Source organism: Marmota flaviventris, chromosome 2 (genome assembly GCF_047511675.1).
Source record: "Marmota flaviventris isolate mMarFla1 chromosome 2, mMarFla1.hap1, whole genome shotgun sequence".
Classification (NCBI taxonomy): domain Eukaryota; kingdom Metazoa; phylum Chordata; class Mammalia; order Rodentia; family Sciuridae; genus Marmota; species Marmota flaviventris.
The window spans coordinates 6,843,349-6,860,569 of NC_092499.1; the positions used below are offsets into that span (position 1 = coordinate 6,843,349).

The 17,221-nt window shown below is 50.3% G+C and overlaps 1 protein-coding gene across 3 annotated transcripts in view; it reads right to left on the minus strand.

The window, feature by feature from the left end:
- Eml1 (EMAP like 1) overlaps nucleotides 1-17,221 on the minus strand; it is a 162,705-nt gene that overhangs the window by 121,232 nt on the left and 24,252 nt on the right. The window contains exon 1 of one of the 3 annotated variants that reach the window (XM_071607550.1): nucleotides 7,313-7,366. The exons of the other annotated variants lie outside the window; for them this stretch is intronic. Within the exon in view, the coding sequence (XP_071463651.1) occupies nucleotides 7,313-7,364 (52 nt within the window). The 5' untranslated portion in view covers nucleotides 7,365-7,366. Of the gene's footprint in view, nucleotides 1-7,312; nucleotides 7,367-17,221 lie in introns of those variants that run through there. 3 annotated transcript variants of the gene reach the window in all.

Consider the following 17,221-nt stretch of genomic DNA (forward strand, 5'->3'; position numbering starts at 1 on the left):
TGATGTACACTCTGTAGGACAATGTAACCATAGTGTTCAGTGGAATTAATAACAGCATTTGTATAATGTGTGAAAAAAGAGAAAAGGAAGTAGGAGCTCTGTAACCTTTATTCATAGAGCAGCAATAAAAAAAAAATTACTCAGAAACATGAAGCCTTGCACATCTATTGTTTAATGCAACAGGCCTCCAAGAACAGTTACACAGTGCCAGACACCAGGCTTGGGGCCGAAGGTGCAGCACAGAAAACATGGAGACTTTCCAATTGCAGGTGGCCATGAACTCAGGTTATAGGGGTTGTAATCAGCACCTTAAAAATGAAATAGAAAATTCCACTTCTGGGTATGTTCTCAAAAGAACTGAAAGCAGAGACTTCGTAGATATTTGTACACCCGTGTTCACGACAGCATCGTGCACAGTAGCCCAAAGTAGGAGTAAACCAAGTACACTCCAATGGACAATGGGAGAAGCGGCGGGAGAGCCGGACCACGGAACATTCCATTTTTAAAAGAGAGGGCATTCAGACACATGCTATGGCATAGATGAACCTTGAGGACATAGTGCAGAGTGAAATAAGTTGGTCCCCAAAGGACAAATGCTACAGGACTCCACTTACATCAAGCTCTGAAAGTAGGCAAATTCATAGAGATGGAAAATAGTATGGTGGGTACCGGGGGCATTGGGGAGATGGAATGGGGACAGAGTTTCAGTTTGGGATGATGAAGAAGTTCTGGAGAGGGATGGTGGCAATGGTGGCCCAATGATGTGACTCTGCCAATGCCTCAGAGCTGTACCCTTAAAAATGAATGTAATGGTCAATTTTATGTACTCTGTTACCACAATTTAAAATTATGAAATGGACTAGAGAGTTGCCACGGGTACTAAACATAGTAAGAACACATATTTTTACTTGGATTGTGAGTCTTTCCTTTAAATGCAGCTACCTGGTCTAGTTGAAATTTAAAGCATGTTCCCCCAGGAATATGCAGAGGCATGCTGATGGTAAAATAGATACATAATTACAAATAATAAGTGCTATGAAACAAAAATGGAAGGATTCCGGTAGTTCTGGAGAATCCGAATTGGCCTGAGGAGGAAATTGAGGGACCAGAGGGGAGCACTGAGCTGGGTAGTCCACTTCTGGCAGATGAAGGCACCGAGAAGCCCAGGACTTCACTGTGGCAGAGGGGGCCTGCTCACAGGAGGGCTCAGAGATCCTGTTAGGGGCTGTGGTTTCTCTCTAAGACCAAAGTTGACCTTCAGTTAGTGTTATGGGCTGAATTATGTCCCCTCCAAATTCCTGTGCTGAAGTCCTAACCCCCAGGACCTCAGAATGTGACCAGAGATGGGGTCTTTACAGAGGCAATCAGGTAAAAATGAGGTCATTATACTGGGGCATAATCCAATGTGACAAGTGTCATGAGAAGGGGAAATGTGGACACAGACAATTTCTCAAGGAAGAAAGATGGTGGCCAGGGAGAAAATTGTGTCTACAGACAAGGAGGGGGGCCTGGACCTGGTCCTTCCGTTGTACCTCTGAGAAACTAACCTTGCCCACCCCTTGATCTTGGACTTCCAGCTTCCAGAAAGACAGCAAGTGCCTGTTGTTCAACTGCCTAGTCTGTGGTCTCTTGCTCCGGGAGTTCTAGCAAGACCATACTGTTAGCATAGAATCTCAAAACCAAGAACCAGCAATGCCACCTTTCATTACTGATATTAAAATATGAAATATGCTTTCTCATGATGAATCATCACTCCACACCGTGACAGATAATCACCAATTCTTAGCACTGATAAGGAACATTAATCCCTGTGAGGTCCCACCTGCCTGCCAATGCAGCTGTCGTTGCTACGGCATCCCTGACAAGTGGTCACTCAGCTCCTTTCACAAGTTGAAGAACCTCAATGATTAAATAGACTGTTGCTTATTTTTAGCTCAAATTGTCCTTGCCAAAGCATCCTTTGTAGGTCCTGCTTTTGTCTGGTCAATTCGATCTCCCTCTGCCCTGGTTCAAGCTTTCATCTATTCTGAAATGTTGCGATGGTAGTCGGGGGCCTAAGCCCCCAGCTCAGCTTCATTACTCAAGAGTTAACTTGCCCAAAGAGACAAGTTACTTGATGTCATTTCATTCTCTGTTGCCTACTATTAAGTGCAAGCATCTTGGCATAGACTTTGTCCTGCTTCGAAGGCCTTCTTTGGCATCCAACACCCCTGTCACTCCATGCCATCCGCAAACTCTAGCTCACGGCTCTCACGGCCATGTGTTTGAATACTCTGGACCTCAGTCAGCACCGTTCCCCAGACCCAAGTGCTCGCCTTCCTGGCCCACCAGCACCCTGACTGCCTGGTCAGGTCGGCATGAATGGGCCTCTGTAGGCACAAGCAAGTCTACCCCTTGTGCTTCCCTTATGTATCCCTAATGTCAATCCACCTCAGCCCATGGGACCCTGTGTCCACTCTCCTGGGAGATCACATGCCTCTAACACCCATCGTGCTTGACACAATGTGGAATGTAGTTGGCAGTGAGAAAAAAGCTACTGAATGAATGAATGAACCCTCCAGACAAAATTGGCCGCCTGTTACACTCGACAGACTTTCAAATGCTTGGAAGACAGCCCTCATGTCTCAGAGTAACGTCCCCATTTCCTCCCTGTCCATCATGTGACAGCTTCTAGACCCTCATCTGCCTAGATCCATGTGCCCCTCCTCCCCAAGTCCTCTCCCCTGATCCTGGTACCCAGAACTACACACGACAACCCCAGAATGCTCTGACCTGGAAGCACTTCCCTTTAATACCTTCAATATTATGAGTCTATTGATGCACCCAAAGTTTATATTGATTTTTTTTTTTTTTTTTGAGCAGCCAGGATGTGGGCTACTGTTTCACATTGAACTTCCGGTCAATTATAGACCCATCAGTCTGTTTGAAATGAATCGCTCTTGGGTCTTCTCCATCCTATACTGAGCTAATTAATTTTTTTCTATCCAAAGACAGGATTTATCTTTATCCCTGTTAAATGTCATCTTATTGGTTTCCATCCATCCTTTTACAACCAAAATCTCTTAAACTCTTAAGTCTGACATGTAACACATCAGGCTCTGTGACAGCAGAGAATGTGCCATAATAGACCCGTTAAGGTCTCCTCATCCTTGTCATTGATGAGCACATCATCAGGGTAGGATACGGACAGAGCCCGCGGGCAGCACTGGGGACACCTGCCTGCACCTCTGATCATCCATTTGCCTGTATCTGGGCTGCTTGCCCAGCTGTTTGCCCACCCTGCCCACCTTCCTCCGTTTCGTTGAGGAGGTTGGAGAAGAATTTCTGCCACGGCTCTGGAAACCCCATCTGGTAACACCATGAAAAGAGGAACTTGGTTGGCTTGGCTCTGAGGAACCACCTTTCCTGCCAAGTGTCGACACACTAGCTCTTCAAAGATCTGCTGAAATCTTTGCTCAGAACCAATATTAATATCCAACGTATCATCTGTGTGTTCCAGAACCCAGCTTCTCCTGCTCTTTGGGAAATGATGAGCTTTTCTCCCTTCCCAGTTTTCTGCGACTCCCATCTGGCAAAATGAAGGGTGGCTTCCGGAGGCCTGGAGAAGGCAATTGCAGTCCCTGGCCCTCGCTTGCCCTGGACTCCTGCCGTCGCCTCCCAAGGGATGCTTCTCCCAACCCTCCTGTTTTAAGATCACTGTCATCCTTGGAGAAAAAGAAGCCCATGAAACCCAGTCCCAACTCTGCACGCTGGCTTTCAGGATCCTTCATGGCCCCATCCGTGAGCTTCTAGTTCAGATGCTCTTTGCCCTCAACAGTTCTCTCTGCTTTTCATTTCCCCCAAACCCTTAACTGCCTGCCCCAGGGGCTTTTGCTCATGAGATTCCTGCTGGTGGAAATGTCTTTCCACTGAATCTGTGGGCTCCCTGGCCTTGCCCCTGTTTGGGAGCATCAGGCGTGGTAGCAGCTCCATAGCTCAGCTAACAAAGCCAAGCTCATGAATCACCAATGTCACTGGGATGGGCCACAGTGGAGGAGAGGTACGGCTGAGAAGCAGTACTTTCTGCTCAGGCAGCCTCATCAAAGGCCACTCCAACTCCATTATTCTATTACAAAAATGTTGACATCGCAGAGCCATGAACGTTGGAGCCTCTTGGATAATTTGTTTATTGCCCAAGGAGATGTGACATCTCTTTATTATCTAAGGAGCCCATGGCCTTTTTACCCTAATAGGCTATTCAATCCAACATGTCCTTAATGATTTACATTCATCCAAAGAATTTACATGTTTCAAAGTATCTGAAATGAAGCGGAAGATCAAAAGCAACAGTTGGTTGCTTTTCTCTGCTTAGAAACATCATCCCATTCAGAAAACTCGTTGTCGTCCTTGTCTCTACAGTAAGTGCCACAGAACATTGTGAATCTTTGGCTGTGGCCTCTCCACCAAATCATGTCATTTTCGGGGCGTTTGGTCATTTGCTCCATTGTGTCGGCTGTGAAGTTTCACGGCCGTTCTTGGCATACCACAGGCTAACCACAGAGTAAATAAGCTAACATTAGAGCAACCACTCATTGCAGGGTGCCTGGGACAGCCGGGCTCTGGCCTGTGTCCTGGCTGATGGCTCACATCTCCCTTGACTCGCTCAAGTATTCTGGTAGGGATGATAAATTATATGGTCATCCTAGCTGATGTGGAAAGGCTTAGGATCCGTCCACACTGTGCGCCACAACAAATTATTTTAGATTCCTGCAGGCACATTAAAAATGCCATCAGAAGCTGCCTCACAGCATCAAAATGGCAAGAAATAAAGTTGCCAGTCATCTAGATTTATATCAGAGAAGTCAAGGAAAAAAAGGCCCACTTCCGAGGTTTGCCTGGGGCCTGCTCACCGCGTGGCACCTGGTGCTCATCCTACGTGGGAGCTACCAAGAATGAGCAGGAGGTGGGCTCAGAGACAGAGAGGGGTGGAAGGAGTCCCCGGGAAAATGGAGCGGGTCAGGGACAATCATGTCCACAGAAGGCCACCTGCGGTGCTATTTCAAGAAAGGCAAATGTGTACCAAAAGGAAAGATGACGTTTGGAAGTGGCAGTGGCTTTGTGGAGGAAGAAGAGTGAGGGGTGGCGTGGGAAACCAGGGAAAGGAATGGCCCCCTTTTAGTCTGAAGCCTTGTAGAACTATTTGATTTTTTTAAAATAAGCACAGTGTGCGACAAGGCAGATTTCAAACTCACTCTGAAAGTCCCTTGTATGTTTTAATCTAAGTCCTCAAGCTGCCATTGTGCATTTGCTCCTGATTGTGAGTTCCGTCCTCGTCGACATTACAGGCACCTGCGGAGCCATCTTCTGAGGCTGGCGACTGTGCCCGCCAAGTCTCAATTCCAGCCCCAAAGGGACCTTTCCTTTGAGTGAGGAAATCTTGGATGGTGAAAGATCTGCATGCCTTTTTATTTTGCTTTGCATTGGAGCTGGGTTTCCAAAAAACTCCAAATACTATGTAAATCAATCAAAGTCAGGAAAATGTGTGGCTAAGGCTCGCGATTTTAAGGTGTCCTGGGATAAATTTTCCAGGAAAAAGTATATTCCTGCATGAGATTATAATGCGTCAAGTTCTGTTTTCATATACTGTCCACTTGCTGAGACATGGAGGTGGAAGTCAAAAGGTAACTGGAGAACATGTTCCCAGGCAGCCTCTCACCCTGTGAGGACAGAGGGGTTCCCTTAGGACCCTCTTAGTAATGACGACAAATTAGAGTTCATTTTCATACCATACAGTGAGATGAGGCCATTAGTTACATTACCATATGCCCTCTTAGTGACGTCATTCAGTGGTTTGAAACTCAACTCCATCCAGTAAACTTAGTAGCAAAATGAGTGTCTCTACGTCCTGGGGGCTCAACCACGATTTCACAGGCTTTCTCTTTTCCTCCATTTATAACAGATAAAATTGCTTCCTCCCGGCGTCATCTCTAAGAGCACTGGCAATGGAGAGGGAAGCTCTTCTGTAGAGTCATCCCTGGTTGTCCTCAGGGAATCGGCTCCAGGATCTTGCTAATACCAAAATCCATGTGTGCTCAGGTTCCTTGAATAGAGTGAAGAGGTATTTGCCTGTGCACATCCTCCTTGTAGTGTGTGTGTGTGTGTGTGTGTGTGTGTGTTTGGGGGGCAGTTACTAGACGTGGACCCCTGGCCTCACACATCCTCCCCAAGGGCTCTTCCCCTGAGCTGCACCACCGATCCTATATTTTACATTACTTGTAATACCACATAAAATGTGAATCCTATGTAAATAGTTGTTGTATGTATTGTTTAGGGAATCGTGACAAGAAGAAAACATCTGCATAGCTTCAGTACAGACACATTTTTTCCCAAATATTTTCAATCTGCGCTTGTTAGGATCTGTGGGTGTGGAACCACAGACACAGAGGGCCCGCTCTCCTGTACGAGGAGCTGTGCTACCTGCTACGACTTCACGTTTGCTCATAGGACATTTTATGGCACCATTTTAGAGCAGACGGAAAATAATCTCAAAGATAGCTGAAGTTTAGAAAAACCATCTGCTTTACTTGGAAGAGTATAAACACACACCGTATCATGAAAATGTGCTGTACAAATGCTCTTTCTCCCAAATGTTACTTTCTGAGCCGTAGCTGTTAACACTCCTATAATGTCCTGAACGGATCTACAAAATGTTTTATTCAAAGTCTTTGTTTCTCTCCCCAAACTGCCATTCCGTGGGAAACGAAGGAGGTTAATAACGACATGCCCACTTCTGGCACGCCTTCCCTAATACCACATCACAGTTACATTAAGTGAATACATAGCCCAGCATTAACAGCAGATCCCCCACCGTGGCCATGCCGAGCTGTCAAAGGGAAGCCATAATCCAATCGCTCCCCAGCCCAAGTCCTCAGGGGCTCACTCAATCCCACAGCCCACCACATGATGAGAAACCCAGCCTGTGAGCCCACACTAACAGGGCCGGGCCAACCTTGCTGGCATGGGATCTACCTTGTCCACTGTGCCTCAGTCTCCCTGCCCGAGAAATGGACCACCCCATCACCTATCTCACACCTGGACTTGGGCTCTCCCTTCCCATTGTTCCATGTTTTCCCTAGTCACTGTCTCTCAAGGTTTATCTCAAATGCCACCTACCCTGGGAGCCTTCCTCCCAGATGTCCCTTCTGCCTCCCGGGACCTGTCCTGGTGTGTGATGGTTCTCGTGACCTTGCCTGGCTCACCCAATGGGTGCTGCACTCCCTAAGAACAGAGCCTCGACCATTCCCAGACACTTGGTAATGAGCAGTACATTGACCTGATGCCCAGCCACAGCACTGTGCGAGGGCGGGGCTCCGGTCACTGTCCATGAAGGCTGTGACGTTCTGTCTCCATGGCGTGGCAAGCGCACCCGCAAGCTGCACTCCTAGTAACATGGCGGTCCTCAAGTGCATGGTGGAATGAAGAGAGAAGCAGACTCTTTTTCTTTTTGTATTTTTTTTTAAACAGAAAAGCTCTTTATGATAACTGGACTAGTTTCCATTTTAAGCTAATTAGTAAATTGAATTTTGGGCTCTTTAACTGGCTGGGGTAAATTTAGCTCATCTTTTCCCTTAAAGTCAAGCTGTCAGTGGGATTTGCAAGATTTGCAATTAAAATCTTAACTTTCTTATTCCAGAGCATGCTGCCAAGGCACCCCTCCTCCTTCCTTTCATCTCTTAAGCTTCTCCCCTACCTGGGGCTTCAAGTGCATGCACAGTACCCTTGGGGCTGCAGGGAACCGTGAGCATGGCTGGCATCCCTCGTTGCCCTCAAAGGCAAGCAGGGCATGTGCCCATGGCTGCAAGCCACCCATCGGTCATATAGTTGGGCAACCATCCTACACCAGGCCCCCAGGAGTTATTTAAAATGTGCACAATCTACGTGGCCAGGCTGGGCTGGAAGTCCCCTGGTGTGCCAGGCATGCACCTTTAGCTGCGGCATATGGGAAGGTCTGAAGGATCCCAGAAGAGGATTCTGGGTGCAAGAAAGAAGGGTGCACTTGGGGAGATGAGGTGGACCATATCACAGAAACCCAGAGCGTTACACAATTGCCTTGAGCAATCAGTATGTGCCAGCCGAGTCTGGGTCCTGCCTAGGCCCAGAGGTGCCTGAGAACATCGTGGGGAAGAGTGTGGACAAGTGTTAGCGCTCAGGTCCCAGGCTGCCCATCTGTGCAACCAGGCATTCTGGAAACCAGAGGGAGCACCCCTGGTGGAACCCCACTTTCTCAGCTCCAACCCCAAGACCCCTGCGCTTGGCCAGGACCACTGGGCTGCCTCCCAACTGCCCTGTCTCCCCAGGAGCCCCGACAGGGGCTCTTCTTGGACCCAGGCTCTTTCTGCCCACCCCAAGTGTGGTTGTGGGGCTTCCCCATGGCTGGCACCCCAGCCTCCCAGCAGGTGGGACAGAGGGTGGTTGGTATGAGGGAAGATGCTCACCCAGCCTTCCAGAAGCAGAAGAAAAACACCACGCCAGGTTCTCCCGTGTGAGCCGCCGTTGTGCCTCCTCCTAGGGGAGCGGGGGAGCCAGAGGGGGCTTTAGGAGCAGAATGCCTGCAGCCCGCTTCTTCTGGGGCCATTAAGCAAGATGGGCTGGTGGCTTCCCAGAAGTGAGGAGGCATCCATTATGTAGGCACTAAAGGGCCTCTGGGACTCCAGAGCTGCTCGGGGAGCAGGGTGCGGTCTGCAAGGGGGAGAAGCACCCCCCGGCCAGGCTGCCTCTGCTTCCCGGCCAGGCTCCTGCTCCCTCCACAAGACCCTGCATATCTGGGCGATGGCAAGTAGGGCAGCTGGGGCTGCCTGGGGGAGGGGGCGGCTGCAGTTACTGCAGTGCGCTCAGTGCCCTGGGAGTTCCACTGAGCAGAGAGGGGTTCTGGGAGCGAGCTGCATCTCTGAAGTCGGGTGGATTTTCAGCGGAGGACTTCCCAGGGAAAACTGGAAACCCCTTTTTCTTCCAAATGCTTGGTCCTGGGTAATGACCACCCCTCTCTGGGCCTGACTCAATGAAATGAAGAGCTCCTATGGCCCTGCTGGATGGGAGACCCCCAAATGCCTGCCCAAGGAACAGTGGGGAGACTATGGACTGAGCTTGTCACGAGAGGAAATGTATTTCACTTTGGGACTTTGATCTATGCTGAGATAGTTCATACGACAGTTGGGGTGATAAAACAGCCTTCCTCATATGAAGTGGCAGCCACAGTAGGTGGTCATCCTCATTAAATATCTTTATTTAGCAAAATCAAAGTCGGCAGCCTTGTGTTGCTGTTCTGGGGATCTGGGAGGTACGAAGGACTGAGTCGTGGGTGGCTTGAGGACTGAGCCTGAAGGACCTCAGGCCCTGGTCATGTTGGGCCCCAGAGGAGGGGGAGGAGGGGACACTGTCGCACACCCATCTGTAGGGACCACTTGTGAGCACCCCGCACCCAGTGCGTTCAGCACACAAAGCCTCTGACCCTTGGGCAGGCGAGGAGGCCTCCTGCCTGTGAGCCGTGTGATGAGCGCGTTCCTGGAGCAGCTGACCCTGGCCTCTGGGCACCGGAGCACCTCGGGCCAAACTGTGGGCTGACCCTCTAATAGGCCAAAAATCAATGTCTCAGAGACTGAGCTGAGGCCAGCATCTCGAAATGTGGTGGAAGAGAGCCAACAATGCAAGGCACCATCGGAAGAGACAAAAGCACAGACTCAGAAGGTTTGCAGGAGTGAAGTCCTAAGGCCCCTGCAAAAACACAAACTCCATTCAACAAAACCACCCCGAGGGCCTGCGGCTGGGACAAGAGGAGGTTTTGCAGCAGCATTAAAACCTAGAAGCATCATTCCACACAGGGTGAATCTCTCCTTTTTTATGGCCCTGAGGGTGGCCACATTTGTAGTGGTGACACAACGTGACCAAGTTCCTGCAGAAGGCCTGTCGTCCCTCCATGCAGAGGAACCAGGAGAAGGAGGCTGGCACTAGCGGGGCGGCTAAAGAAAGGAGACAGAGAGCAGGGAGGGTGTAAACGGTCCAGCTCTGTCTGAACCCCAAGCCACACAGGTTCTGGGGATATTGAAAGCAGTCTGGGGCTGGGGCTGGGGCTGGGACTCAGTGGTAGAGCGCTTGCCTAGCATGTGCGAGACCCTGGGTTCGAGTCTCAGCGCCATATAAAAATAAATAAAGGTCCATCAATAACTAATGAAAATATTTTTTAGAAAGCTGTCTGAACCAAGACCAAAGCCCCAATCCATGAGCATGACTGAGTGTGCTGTTTGAGTCTGACGAAGCTAATTGCCCAATGAAACAAAAACAGCAGCATTCTTCAAAACAATGTCACAAAATCCAGAGTCTCCACAACAGAACATTCACAAACCCATATAGAATCCCCAAAATATCTACATATGTGTGTACCTATGTGTGTGTGTGTGTGTGTGTATATATATATATATATACACATACATATATGTACATATATACACACATACATTTATACATATGTGTGTGTATAAATGTCAAGGTCAGGAAAATGCAACTCATTCTCAAGAAAAAAGTCGACATATACCAACCCTACGGTGATCCACACGTGGTGATTATTAGAGAAGAATTTTAAAGCAGCTGTTATAACAATATTCAATGAAATGAAGAAAATATGATCTGATAAAGATGAGACATCTCAGTCAAGAAGCATCAAGCATAAATGAACCAGTTGTCAGCAATATTCTGACTAACTCAAAAGCAGAAGAGTACATCAATCTACCAACTGCTGCCTGGGGGGAAAAAAAACGTGGCTGTCCATAGCAATAGAATATTATTCAGTCATAAAAAGGAATGAAGTAGTAACAGATGCCGCAGTCTGGGTGAACCTGGAAGCATTATGTTGAAGAAAGAAGGCAGACACGGAGCCCCCATGTGGTATGCCTCTGTTCACAGAAGATGCCCAGCATAGGTAAGGCTATATATAGTAAGGCTAGGAGCTGGGGAGTAGATTAGTGGTTTTCAGGGCTGGTGAATGGTTGCTGATGGGATGGGGTTTCTGTTGGGGGTGATGGAAGGTTTTGTTGCACATCTCTGTGAATATACTAAAAATCACTTATTATACACTTAAAAAATAAAAATGAATCATGGAACTTTCAGAACTGGAGAGTATCTGAGACAAGAAAAATCACTGGGGGGCACTCAGAATAGAAATGGCAGAGGGAAAAAAATCATCACCTTGAGAGAGGAACAGAAACTTTCTAACCTGAAAAAGAGAGAGGGGGCGGAAAACCCAAATAAAATGATCAGGGACATGTGAAACAATGTCAAAAGTCCTGAAGCGCAAGGAGAGGAGAGAAAACTGGGTGTGAGGAGTATTTGGAGAAATGATCATTGAAAACTTCCCACGTTTAGAGAAAAACAAATCACAGTTTCAAGAAGCTCAGGAAAATCTGAATAGATGAAATATAAGGCACATGATAGTCAAGTTGATGAAAAAAAGTAAAAAATAAAACCTTGAAAGTAGACAGCAAGGCTGGGGAGATAGCTCAGTTGGTAGAGTGATTGCCTTGCACACCCAAGGCCCTGGGTTCAATTCCCAATGTTACCAAAAAAAAAAAAAAATAGACAGCAAGATGGATCACCTACCGGGAGCTACGATGGGAGTGGCTGTGGAACAGAGGCCAGAGTGTAAGGACATTTTTAAGGTTTTGGAAGAAATGGCACTGTCAACTGAGAATTCATACACATGACAGCTGTGGTCATAAGGGTGGTGGCAGCCGGGTGCAGTGTCACACACCTGTAATCCCAGTGACTCAGGAGGCTGTGGCAGGAAGAAGGCCAGTTAGGGGCTAGCCTTGGCAACCTAGCAGAACACTGTCTCAAAATGAAAAGGGCTGGGGACATAGCTCAGTGACAGTGTGCTCCTGGTTTCAATCCTAGCAACCCCCCCACACACACAAAGGATGGTGGGAGTTTGGATAAATGGTCCTATGTGTTTGCAAATTCCTTTCATTTTATATAAAGTGATGCAATATTAACTTAAGTGGACAGTGAAAAGTTGAGATGCATATGATGATCTCTAAAAATAGTCGTGTAAAGAGGCACAGTCAAAAAGACAATAGATATGTTCAAATACTAAAAATGTTAAAACAAGTAAAAAACTGGAAAGGTGAACAAAGAAATTAAAAGCAAGGAGATACTGTTAGTTAGCTTTCCATTGCTATAAAAAATACACCTGAAATAAACAACTTAATAAGGGAAAAAGGTTTATTTTGACTATAATTTCAAGTTTGGGCTCAGGGTTGCTTGGCCCTGTCATTTTGGGCCTGTGGCTGGGAACTTGTGGTGGAAGAGATCTGTTCACCTCTTGGGAGCAGGGCAAGGAAGGAAAGAAAGAAAGGGAGGGACTGGGATTTCAATATCCCCTTTGTCCAACGAGTCCCCCTCCCAAAGGTCCACCACCTCCCCGAAGCATCATAGGCTGGAAAACAAGATTCTAACACATGGGCCACTGGGGCACTTACCCAGTGGAGTGAATGCAAAGTAAATAATAAAACGATACAACTATTCCCAATCAAACCAAAATTCACATTAAACGTTAATGGACTAAATACTCTAATGAGAAGGCAGAGATTACCAGAATGGAATAACTGTGAGACCCAACTATCTCTGTCTGTAAGAGATCCACTTTAAATATAAAGGTACACAGAGGTTGAAAGTAAATGGACAGAAAATTATATATTATGCAAACAGTACATATGACAGGGATGGAGTGGCTCTATTAAGGTTTAACAGACTTCAAGACAAAGAGGACTACTTCCAGCCCCCAGAACCGTGATAAATAACAGTGTTGAAACCCCAGGCTACAGTGTTGTATTATGGCAGTCCACCCTGAAGAAGACAGCCAGGAAGTGCAGCTCTGACTCCTAGAAAACAACCATAGGAAACAGAGGAAGGAAATCCCCTTTCCTAGGAGGGAAGGTGCACAATCAAGCTCAGGTGTCATTGGAACTGGGTGCACAAGGAGAGAAGGGCAAAGGAACCAAGGAGAAGTGGCCAAGTCCATGTGACATGGGCCATCCAGAGGCCTGCTTTTGGAGGACACAGAAGGGACTGGTGGGAAACAGCTGGAGGAGTGACAGGGCCACTCCTGCTCCCAGGCAAAGGCAAGGTAAAAAGGGCCTGGGGCACTGCTCACGTCACCCCTCGCTGGCCTGGGAGGTGCAGCCTCAGGGGAATCTCCGACACACTTATGAATTTGGGAGTCCCCAGATTAACATCAGGAGGAGGGCTGAGCATCCGAGTGAGCAGGTCTGGATGGACCACACCGAGCTGTTCTGATCTCTGCCTGTGCCTCCGGCCAGCTTGGAGTCTCTTCTCCCAAGGCAGCTCTGTCACCTCCGCAGTCCTTCATCCTCCCTCCCTACGTGTCCCCAGCCTAGCTCAGAAACCCCCTCTGCACAACACTCTGGGTGCCACCCCAGCACGCAGAGTGAATTTTTCCGTCCTGGGGGGAGGGTCACATCTGAGAACCACACCCCCTACTGACGGTTCCACTCCACAGGGGGCAATGGTGATGACCATGCTTCCGCCCTCAAAGGCAGGAAGGTGTATCTAGCACCTGATGCACATCTAGTCTTCCCTCGTCCCCACCTGCACAGAGCTGCTGGGAAATCAAAGGCACATCTCCAAATTAGGGTGACTTAGTCCCCCCATGTACCCCCGGGGCCCCTCAACCCAGAACAGAGTGGACTTGACCAGCATTTGCTGGATCCGATTTGAATTCAAGCACTTCTCCAGGCCTGTGCTGAGTAGAGTCATGAGCTCAGAGAAGTGGAGGGTTCAGAATAAGCAATCAACCAAGTTCCTGTCCCCTAGGTCACAGACATTGGTGTGCGTGAGGGGGCGGGGGAAACCGCCAGCAACACCTTGGCTGGAACAGGGCTTTGCATTGGGGTTTTCTGTTGTGGTGGGTGTTGGCGTTACATAAGGTCTTACATTGGCTTCCCAGAGAACCCCAGTTCCCATCCTCTGCACCATTTTACAGAGAAAGATGCTGAGGCTGCAGGAGGAAGTCTTGCTCCCCATCAGGGACTGGAAAGTGCTGGAACCAGGGCCAGCTGCCGGCCACTATTCCCCAACCCACGCTCCCGCTCGGCTCTAGCAAGGCCTGCTTAGGGAACCCCAGCTCTCCTCTTTAAAATACGAACTTGTCACCCACTCTCAGCCCAAGTCAGAGCCTGGTTCTGTGAAATAAGAAGTAAACCCTGAAGTTCCTCACCAGGCCTTCTCCCACAGTCGCCATGGAGATGGGAAAATATTATGCAGTGGAGGAATTATGGGAATATGAATCAGCAGCAGCAGCAAAGAGGACCTTTGGAAAGCCGTGACTCCCAGTGGACACGCTGTTTTTTCAAAGTAAACTCCCCAGGATGATGGATTGCACTTTGCTTCCTGTAGAAACCCCACGGCCATGCTTGCTCCATTAGAGGACGGCCCTTTCTCTCTGGGCAAACATTCCTCTTACAAGAAAAGCTTTGGCCATTTATTAGTGTGATTGCTGCCTGGCAACCTGGGGCTGTGGAAATCTGCCGGCTTCATCAAACTTTAAACATTTCTCCTTGCCAAGCGAAACAAATTATTGATGTTGATTTGGGCAGACGTTTAACGCTGTCCAATAGAATTTTCAAGGATGAGGAGTTCAAACCTGCTTTTTTAGGTCTAGAGTCGTAGCGCTGTTCCTTTACTATTAAATATTGCGAGCGGGGCGAGAGCAGCCTGGGTTGCTGCCGGAAGCCAGCCTAAAATGGGAGGTTGGGCCTCACGATGCGGGATGAAAATCACCCGTTCAGTTCCTCCAACAAAATTAAAAACAGAATTACCCTGCGGCCCAGCAGTTCAGATTTTAGGTATCTAACCAAGAGGACTGCAGGCAGGAATGAACAGGGAGGAGCACACCCATGTTCTTTGGTGGCACCGTGTGCGGGAGCCAAAAGTTCCATGGGTGGATGAATGGAGTCACCACACCTAGGGTGTACGGACAGTGGAACATTATTCTGCTTTAAAAGGGAAGAAAATTCTGACACAGTGACATGAAGGCCCCTGAGCACGTATGTGGGGTGGAACAAGACAGACGCGAGAGGACAGACGCCTATCGCTCCAATCCCATGTCCCGCCTGGAGGAGCCAGATCCTCGAAACAGGAAGCAGAGGTGGGGTAAGCAGGACTGGGCCGGGGACACCGGAAGCCCAATGGGACAGCGTTTCCATTCTGCAAGATGAGATGAGTTCTGGGGAGGGGCCGTGGTGACAACTGGATTTTCTTAGCGGCCCTGAAGACTGGGTGAGAGGAAGCTTTCCTCCTGGGTTTTACACATTAAAAACCATCCTGAGAGAGGGGCTGCAGAACAGCCGTCTGGGGTCCCCACAGGCTGCAAGGGCCTGCTGCTGGCCACGCCAAGGGTCCCCGGGGACTGCACCTGAACCCCACAAGCCCGCTGCTCCCAGGGCCACCCAGAGCCCGCCTGCACTGGGACGCGGGTTGGGGCGGCTCCTCCTGGCTCCGCTGCGGCACCCTCGGCTGTCCCCCCAGGAAGCCTGCCCTGCCCCGCCTGGCCCCATCTGCTCCCAGTCCCTGGAGCACCATGAAGGCGCGGGGGCTTGTGCGAGCGCAGGTTAGATGCAGCGAGCCGGCACCGTCCAGGAGATTCGGAGGCGCTGGTATCTCGGTCACCGAGTTTCCACTGACCCTGGGCGGAGGCCACAGCCTCGGGCCCCTTTGCCCCAACAGCCCTCGGGGGATCGATTCTCCCTGGAGCTCTGCTCTGGGCGGCTGGACCACTTTGCTCCTCTGGCAGGGGACAAAGTGCTGGGAACTTGTCCCCATCTTCCTCATCCTCTCCATGGCTCTTGGCCAACAATGACCGGTGAGCCCCAGCCTTGGACTGGGCCTGGTTCGAAGCCCACCTTGCTGGGCCTCCTGCCCTGCCCTGCCCGGCTCCTGGACCTTCCCTTGGAAGCCGGCCCCGGGGGCCTGGTTCATCTCTGAAGCCCGGGGCTGAGCCGCGTGGTGTTCCTGCGGTCACTGGGTCGGATCTCCTCGGTAGCCTTTATCAGAGCATCTCTCTCTTCTTCCCCTTGTGTCCCTCTGGCCTCGGAGCCTGGCTGCCTCGCGGGCAGTGTGGGGACGGCCACGGATCAGCCCTGGGCCCAGGGGGGCAATGAATGTGAGGTGCCACCCAAGACCTGGTCCCCAGGGCAGAGCAGTTGCCCTTTTTATTGTCCACCACAGAGGTGGCCACAGCAGGGGCAGCCCAGGGGTGGTGCCAGGGGAAGGGACAAGCAAAGGGACAGGGCACGGACAGTGGCGGCTGGCGGTGGTTCTCAGACCACAGGCCTGACGGCGGATGAGCCAGACCCGGGGCTGTGTCCGTTGGAGGGGACTGTCGAGGGCTGGGCCTTGTCCCGCCTGGTGGCCGGGGAGGGGACGCTTGGTGGAGGCAGAACAATCGGGGCTGAATCGTGGTCCCTCTCTGAGCTGCCCTGTGTCACCTGAAGGGACCCTGCGAGGGGGGGGGGAGCTCAGGCGAGGAGCTGCTGTTCCAGACTGAGAGGCAGGAGGCGGCGAGCAGGGGCAGAGGAGGAGGAGGCCCCGGCCAGCTCACCGCGTCCCACGGGGAGTCACAGAGAGGTGGGGAGAAAGGCGCGTCACAGCAAAACAGCGGCCAGCGTAGGATCAGTGGCCTCTGCTGTCCTTTTCCAGGGTTCCTTGACCCGCCAAGCTGTCTCCTCCCCAGAAGGATTCGGCCCTCCGCTGAGCCAGGGTCAGCAAGAAGCAGAGCCTGGCCCTGGCGTCCACACCTGCCTCTGTGCCAGGCCTCCATGGCCTCCCAGAGCCCGTGCCAGCGTCCACCTTGAGGCTACCCCAGCTCGCGGCTGTGAACGCTGCTGGCCTTCAGGGTGTACCTGTGTCACGCCCACCGCGCACGCTCCTGTGGACATCCACAGACACACCCCAGGCCACGTGCCCAGGAGTCCTTCTGAGTGGAGCACATGCTGTGGTTTAGATGTGGCTAGAGAGTCTCCCAGTGGCTTCTGTGTTGGTCCTCAGGGTGGCACTAGAGGGGCCATGGGCCTTTGAGATGTGGAGCCTGGTAGGGGTCACTGGGGCTAAGGGAGAATGGACTAAGGGAGTTCTCATGGGACCCCGAGTTAGTTCTCAAGAGACGGTTGGGGAAAAA